This window comes from Lonchura striata, chromosome 3 (assembly GCF_050655825.1).
Source record: "Lonchura striata isolate lonStrDom1 chromosome 3, ASM5065582v1, whole genome shotgun sequence".
NCBI lineage: Eukaryota > Metazoa > Chordata > Aves > Passeriformes > Estrildidae > Lonchura > Lonchura striata.
In genome coordinates this window covers 81,092,445-81,100,674 of record NC_140705.1, presented here as the reverse complement: position 1 = coordinate 81,100,674, position 8,230 = coordinate 81,092,445, and the positions used below count along the sequence as shown (strand labels likewise).

At 40.6% G+C, this 8,230-nt stretch overlaps 1 protein-coding gene across 1 annotated transcript in view; it reads right to left on the bottom strand.

Annotated features, from left to right (window-relative positions):
- Positions 1–924: 924 nt before the first annotated feature.
- The window catches only part of LOC146767962 (visual pigment-like receptor peropsin), a 54,977-nt gene continuing 47,671 nt past the window's right edge, over positions 925–8,230 (bottom strand). The window contains exons 5-6 of the mRNA XM_085576929.1: positions 5,525–5,748; positions 925–4,856 (exon numbers count right to left, since the gene is read on the bottom strand). Of these exons, the coding sequence (XP_085433055.1) occupies positions 4,416–4,856; positions 5,525–5,748 (665 nt within the window). The 3' untranslated portion in view covers positions 925–4,415. The remainder of the gene's footprint in view (positions 4,857–5,524; positions 5,749–8,230) is intronic.

Here is an 8,230-nt window from a genome sequence, read left to right as displayed (position 1 = left end):
CCACTCTAGAAGAGGCTATTTTTAAATGTGGAAATTGATAGAAGTAATCCTGAATTAACTTAATTGTTGGGCCAGGCCCCAGTGAAAGGGTTGTGTCAGTGACAGGGGTGTTGGTAATCCACTTGCAAGGGCTGGTTGCACATGTGAGTAGTAATAATTGCACTTCATGATTCATAACTGCAGTGATTTTGGTATAATACTGATATGTTGATAATTGTGAATAATATTGATAATAAGAAGTAATCAAGTAAGATCTGATGAGATTTTGATACACATGAATTATGTGGCCTTTAGGAACTCACCTGCTGAGCGTACTAATCAATAGCTAATCAAAACAGTTGGGAAATTGTTGTTAATTAATATGTAAAGTAGTTAAAGACGTAATTTAAAGGGTGACTTAAGGGCTTCAAGCATTTTTCAAAGTAACTTCATTATGCACATCATTTTTGCCAGGGTGTTTTATTAATGTCAAAAAGGCTGTGATTACAGAAATTGATAATGAACTGCAAGCAAGGAGATTTTGAGTAGGTTCCTTGCATCTAAGATAAGATGTGTCTCAGATCCTGCTGGAACAAACCAGAAAATGCTGACAGCATCCTTCAAAAATGGTAAAATTGGTTGGCCTACTATCTTCTGCCACATGGTGCTATTGTTTTTGTGTGCCATACATGAAAACAACCCCAACAATTACTAAATCTCACAGTAGAATACAGGGCTGATCAAGAGAGACAGAAGGAGCCTACAGGACAGAATTTCTATGCCAAAGGGAGAGAGATCTAAATATTGTTCTCCTACCTCATGACAAGAGACCATTTGGATACTAGCAATAGACATGAGATCTCATTTGTGTGGGCTGGCACTAAGCCATTCAATACAAACCACATTGAAATAGGACCTCCCTTTTGAGGTGGTCTTACTCCCATCTGAGTAAGACTATCTCAGATGGAGAGCATTCAAACCTGCAATTTTCCAAGCCTCCTTGCCACCACAATATCAGTCAGGACAACAGCCTTCTCACATTTATGCTGCTAAATATCACCAGCTGTAAAAGAAAATGCAAGGCTGTGAGGAGCAGCAAGGTTATGGAGAGAAGTGATTTGACTCTGGGACTCTATGTTGTTTGTACTTCATTCTTGCTAAGTAAAAGTCATGAAACCCCACACCCTTTCCAGCATAATTACTCCTCACTGCCTGTCTCATGTCACCAAACTCTTTGCTCCTTTCTGAGTGGCAGCATTGGCTCAACAGGCTGTGGATGCAGCAGCAGGGGCCAGCCTTGTTTGGGCACATTAGGGACCAGAGACAAAGGGAGGAAATACAGGACACAGGAAAAGTGTTTTACAAATGGATGTGTGTTGATTCCCATGCTTAAAATGCTGATGTGCATTCCCTTACATGCACTCCAGTAATAGATTCTGGACTTTTTTTCTGCCTTTAGCCACTTGCTGGTGTTGTCGGTGCAGTTACAGGGCACTATTGCCTTAGGGCTGGAAGCTTTTTCACCTGAGTAACTTTAGTGACAAGTGTGTTCCTACTGTTGCTGAGCCTGGAGCACAGGCTGGTGTCTGCAAAGACACCCTATGAAAGCTGTGAAACCAGCTGCTCTGCTCTACAGCTGCACAATCCTATGGTATCACCATGTATCCATAAAGGACTGGAGCTCTTGGCCTTGCAGGAGAGAAGTCTTGGGTAGTCCAGTAAAGGCTTTTTCTGTGTTGTTTGTTTCTAGTTGTCTATCAGTGGGTACACATCCTTTGACTCCTGGCCTCTTGCTCCCCTGCTGATCTGGTTTCCACCCTTTTATATATTTCCTCTGCTCCTATTCTGGCTTTTTATGTATCCCTTCCTCTTCCCCAGTCTAACCTCACCATATGTGCTCAATGGTATATGAGCTTTTAGAGATTTCAGCTGGAGTTTCAGCTGAGTTTCCACAGTCGTGGAAATGGTCTTGTGCTCTGCCTTCCTCCTTGCCTGTTCCATACCTTTCTATGTCCGAGTCTGAGTCCTGCAGATCAACAGCATCTTCACTATTTTCTCTAGGTATCTGTAAATTAGCAGAAACACAGATTACAAGCCAGGTTGGCACCTATAGCCACGGAGTGCCGCTTGGGGGGGTGTCTGGCTCACCCATGGCTGTGGGTGTCTCTGGGAATGAAACGGGGCTGCATGACGCTTCTGCCTCTCTGTGCAGCAAAACCCAAGCACTTTCAGCAGTGAGAACTCTCAGTCCATCATAGTTACTTAGGTGGATTTTGTGCTACACTTTGAAACACTCAAAACACTGTGCTAGCTTTGGTCAGCCCAGCCTGGCTTTATCCAGCTGCTACAGGATTTAACACTAAACAACTTCATCTACTTCTGCAGCTACAGCACGCACTTTTATCTGGAAGCATACTTATTGGTTTTTAATTATTTATGGCAATGAAATAGCATCCGTATCTCAAATTTTTTCCACAAAAATAAATACTCTTGTAGTTCAGTTCTGTGGCCATGAAAGAAAGCACATCTCCCCAGTGTTGCTTATATTGTTTATTTGTTTTTAACTTCAAAACACAGATGATTTTCTCAAAACAAATAGAGTAATGGGTGAATGGAGGTGGGCTCTCTCAGCAACTTTCCCAAGAAACACATCAAGGGCATATTTTTGCAAAACAACTACATTTCAGCACACCCAGACAACAAGGTTTTAAAAGTTTCTAAATAGCAGAGGTTGCTGGTTTTCTTTCTTTTTTAATTTTTCCCTGTTTAAGTTGCAAATGGCACTAAATGAACCCACAATTTCGATGGCTAACACAGAGACATTTTAAAAAGAATTATTTGAGTATGCAGTTAATTTACAGGATAGGGAATTATGAAAACATATCTCCTCATTTTGATTCTGTAAAAAAACTTGGTGATATAACTGGATATTTTAACATCTGGTAATCTGGCAACTGATTTAGGTCTACTAAATAATTTAAATCACTATCCTTAATTTCTACTTAGTTGGGTTTAAAAAGAAGTCACTTTTTACCCATAGGCAGGTAAAAACACTTTATTTTGAAGCAAAAGTGAAGTGTTGGATTATATTTTGTAAATAGCTCTGATGCCATACTTCATCAGTACTCTTAAACCCTAAGTCAGTTTTGGTTTCATTATCTGTACATCTCTTGCTCCACCTTCAAAGGAAGGTAGAAAAACAATCAGTTTGGAGACCAATCAGTAAAATCACATCAGCTTTCCTGAATCAGAATGCCACAGCCAGGCCCTGCTCACCAGGAAGGTCAGTGGGGGTGGAAATAACTCTGCGAACCAATGAGGAAATGATGAAGCCACTGCTCAGACTACAGTGACTAGAAAATACCAGACTAGTATTGTCAATATATAACAACTCCTAGTCCTTGCATAGACACACACAGAGTCAGGCACAGGCCACCAGAGGATGCCTATCATGGCAATCTATGAAGACAGGCTGAGAGCTGGGACTCTTGAGTCTGGAGGAGGCTTTGGGGAAACCTTAGAACAGCCTTCCAGAACGAAAGGGGAGCCTACAAGAAAGATGGAGAGAGACTTTTTACAAGGGTTAGGACAAGGAGGAAAGACTTTAACCTGAAAGACAGTAGGTTTAGATTAGATATTAGGAAGACATTCTCCACTGTAAGGGTGGTGAAACACTAGAACAAGTTACCCAGGGAAGCTGTGGGTGCACCATCCATGGAAGCATTCAGGGTCAGGCTGGATGGGGCTCTGAGCGACCTGGACTAGTGGAAGGTGACCCTGTCAATGGTGTGGGGTTGGAATGAGCTGATGTTTAAAGGTCCTTTTCAGCACAAAGTATTCTCTGATCCTATGATCAGACACACTCCCATGAGGTGCCTGTGGGGCTTGGGAGCCCTATGGTGAGTACACCTGGCTACCCTGCAGGGGGAACAGGGCTTTTTCCGCCACCTTGCAGCCTTTGGAGCTGTAGCAGCCCCACAGCAATCTCAGCAGGGCCAGTCTTCTCCTACAGCCATGGCTGTGAAATACCACAGAGTGAAAACAATAATCTATGGCTGTGACTGTTAAAGAGCAAAAGACATATTTGGAAATGTAGTCCAGAACTGATAAAATTTAGATAGGAAGATATTAGTTCATTTTGGTATCTAATGCCTGCTCTCCTGAAGTCAGTCTTTCTTTTCCTGCATGCATGTGAAAATCAAGTGTTTCTGGCACTGGGTTTGCTGCCCACATTTTAATGTTCTTTGGAGAATTTTGTACCTACATAGAAGGAAAATATCACTTTGCCATCTGATTTTCTTGAGTTGAATAGTCATCAGTGCTATAGCAAGAACAGATGGAATGGGATTTAGTAAATTAGTAAATTATCAAGCGCTGCTCTGTAAAGGTCTTCCTGAACACAAAGTGTGTGTGTGTTAAGCAGCCAGCCATAAAACTTACAATCTATCACATTCAATGTTGGGGTTATTGGATGGTGTATCAAGAATACCAAAATACACTTCCCTGTTTGCTGGAGGTGGGGAGTTGGTTGGGCTTCCCACCCCGGAATCAGGACTGGGTGCGGGGTGCATTTCTGGTGCATATTTCTCTTCTTTCTGAGAAGGCTGTGGCTGCTTTGGTTTGAGGTTTTTGAAACGTTTGAGCTTCACTGGGTCCTTGACTTCCTTGGCACAATGGAACAAGATGAAAATGTCCCTTCGAAATTTGGAGCTCATTCCAAAGTAGATAATGGGATTGTAGAAGCTGGCAGACTTAGCAAACAAACTGGCAAGGATGCTGGTAAGGTTGGGCACAGGGTGACCATAGGCAGACCATATAGAGATGACAGCATATGGTGACCATGCAATAATGAAGGCTGTGCAAATGACAATGGAAACCTAAAAGACAGAAGAAGAATAATCTTAAATCTATTTTGGAAGACTACATCAGGGGAGCAAAACACTGAGAATAATAATTTGAACACTTGGCTGGAAGGGAAAGGTCTGGATTGTCCTGAGGGTATGGCTTATAGGAGAATATAGGCAAGCACACAAATGTTTTGCGTTGATGCAGCCAGGAAGATCTAGGAGCTACATATTGAATTTTGGCATGGTGGTGTGTTTGAGAAATGCCTCATCTAACAGAATGAAAATAGCTGCATTCCCATATGTTTATATGAACACAGAGGGTTTCAGGTCGACTTAACTAAACAGTGAGTAAACTGAAATCTCCACTCTAACTTCTGAGTATGCTCAGAAGTACTGTAACTTCTGAAAGAAAAGAGCATATGCCAAACCAAATTTTTGGGGTTTGTGCTGTATAACCCACTCCAATTATATTTAGATTATTTTTCAAATGTGATGTAGTACCAATATAAATCAATTGATGCAGCAGAAATTTTAAACAAACCTCATATTCTTGACTGACTTCAGACTCTGTCACTAGTTATAAAAAAAAATGAAATGCAATTGGTTGGTTTTGTTCTCTTCTGTTCTATCTGAGATCAATTTTTGGAAAGACAGATTTAATTGAGATGAAACCCACGTGATAGGAAGCCCAAACTCACCCTGGTGACATCCCGCTCTATTCTCCTCTGTCTGTCTGTGGGATCACCCAGTCCTGTCAATGCATGGCTCAGTTTGACAGTGTTGATGATTGACACATATGAGAAGACCATGACTGTGACAGGTAGGAAAAAACAGCAGATGAAAATGGAGACGATGTAGGACTTGTAGATTGTAGAGAAGTTGGCTTTTGCCCAGTCTATCTCACATGTGCCATACATACGATCTGCAAAGCAAGAATAAGTTGGATAGCATTTTTAGAATATTGATCTGCTTTTGAGCAATTAATTTATTAGTTAAAATTATTTTTTTTCCTGTTAAGCACTACAGAATGAACTGATCTTTCTGATTTAATGAGACGTGAAATTGCTTCCTGCATAAAAAAATTTTCAAGACCATTAGACTTTAACAAATTTTATTGTGTATTATTATTCTGTTGAGTTTGTACTGATAGTGTAAATCCATAATGCACAAACTGTGGTTTCGGGATAGGAAACTGGCACTTTATTAAAAAAAAAAAGAAAGGAGTGATAAGAATTCTTATTTGTCATAGTACTCTATATAGGAACTTCCTAAGATGAGTGCTGTAGCAGCATAACAAGGAATTCCATAGACAATATGCCAAATGTAAAAAGTCACTTTTTACATAAATAACTAAGCAGGAAATAAAAATACTGAGGCTTCTTGAGGTAATGGAACTTCTACTGCAGTGAGAGCCATGAGACTAAGCTGATATAGCTAATGACAAAGATTTTGAGAAGATAAAACATATAAATACTTAGAAAAATATGAGACCTTTTGATAAATGGGAAACACACAGTCCTGCAACACAGAGATGCAGACATTTAGAAATGAAGACAGGCAGATTGCAAGGTCTACCACCACTAGTGAGACATTAGCTGATCAGGGGTCTAAGGAAAAGGCAGTGGGAATAATGTGTATTCCCATTAGATATACAATGCCTCTGGCTTGAACACTTTTGTGAATAACAGTTGACTTCTTTAGGTCACCTAACATGTTTGCAAAGATGTCCTGATAGAAAACTTGAATTCTATAACCTTAGAGATTTTTCTGTAGATTGTGAATTGTGTATTTTTCTTTTTAAGTAGAAAAAACTGCGGGGTTGTTTTTTGTTGGTTTTTTTTTTTTTTTTTCTGACAGCTATGGCAACAAATTGAATTACAAATAAATGAAACATGAATCAAAATTAGTAAAATCAAGTATTAACAGGTCCTGGAGATACAATACTGGTGGAGACTACATGATTTAGCAGCGAATCTCTCCCAGACATCCAGTGGTAATTTTGAAGGAAAAAAAATCCCTTAATTCCCTACTGTTGGAACTCAAAATGTCTCTCAGACATTTTTAGAGGTTCCAGGCCTTGGTCAGAAGCATTTTAGACCCTGGCAGGCAGCTGGAAACAGCTGTGATTTTGAGTTTGAGCCATGGAATGAGTTACCAACTTTGGAGGTGGAACAAACAGTCACAAAGGGTTAGATAGTATAGTAAAAGTAGTTACAAAGTAGAAAGGAAAATTTTTTAGTATTGTACAGGGAGGTTTTAGCACCTGTACAGGGGGTTTTTACTTTGTACATGGGGATCAGAAGATCTAAGATGGAGGAAAGTGGGCTGATCCTGTTCTTCCTCCTTCTTCTTCCTTACCTCCATGTTCTTGGTGATGTTGGCACTCACAGATTGGTTTAGAGTAGAAAAGCACTTTGTAATATAGGTAGTAGGTATTGGGGGAAAATTATAAACATGTAATACGTAATATATAATATAAAAGATAGCAGTAGCCCTGGGTGGGGATGGAGAAGAAGAAGAAGAAGACAGCAGACAGAGAGGATGTCAGAGTGTGTGTGTGCCTCTGTCCAGGCCGCTGACCAAGCAGCCGCAGCCTGAGAAGACAATCTTTTAGATAACTAACAATAAACTGCCTCGAGACCGAACAACAAGAGGCTGTGGAGTTTTTCTTTGGAAGCACGGCTTGGAGGAGAGACTTTACCACCACACAAGACCCCAGACCAAGCCCAGGGTTCTCACACACAACAGGTGATAGGAGATTTAAACAGAAGGAATTAAATGAGCAAAATCTTAAAATCTGTTTTGTGATTCTCATCAAAAAGAGATCAGTATTTTTACCACCAAAAGCTCTAGATGTTGCTATACAGGATGTGTTCTGTAATAGACATAGATTTTTCTCTCCTTTGCTTTTTCTGTCAGTAGACCTCAAGATTCAAAAATATAACTGTAAAATCTGGCTTAATTCTGGGTTTCTGCTTTTGAAAACTTTTGCCTGAAAAATGAAAACAGCCTCCAGACGACAGGAAAAGATAATCCGGTAGATTTTTTGCGAGTCACAATTCAAAACTATGCTTTTATACCTCCACAGGGACAAAAACAAGTGACTTTCCCAAAAAATTGGTGGGGTCCTGGAGGCCCCTGAAGATACTGTGTTGTAGTGAAAGGCCAGAAGCAGCCAGCTTTAATGTGCTGTGCTCTGCTGGTACTCTGCTGCTGGACTGGCTACTGCTGGGCTCCCACATCTCTGTGGGTGCCCTCACTGGAGGTGTATTTAGAGACAGCCCAGGAACCCAAAATTGCTCTGAGTCTCAGCAGGGGAAAGCACTCCTAGAAGCAGTCTTGAAAACCACTGTCAAGGAATTGAATTCAAACAGGGTCCATGGAGGCACCTGAATGTCCTGACA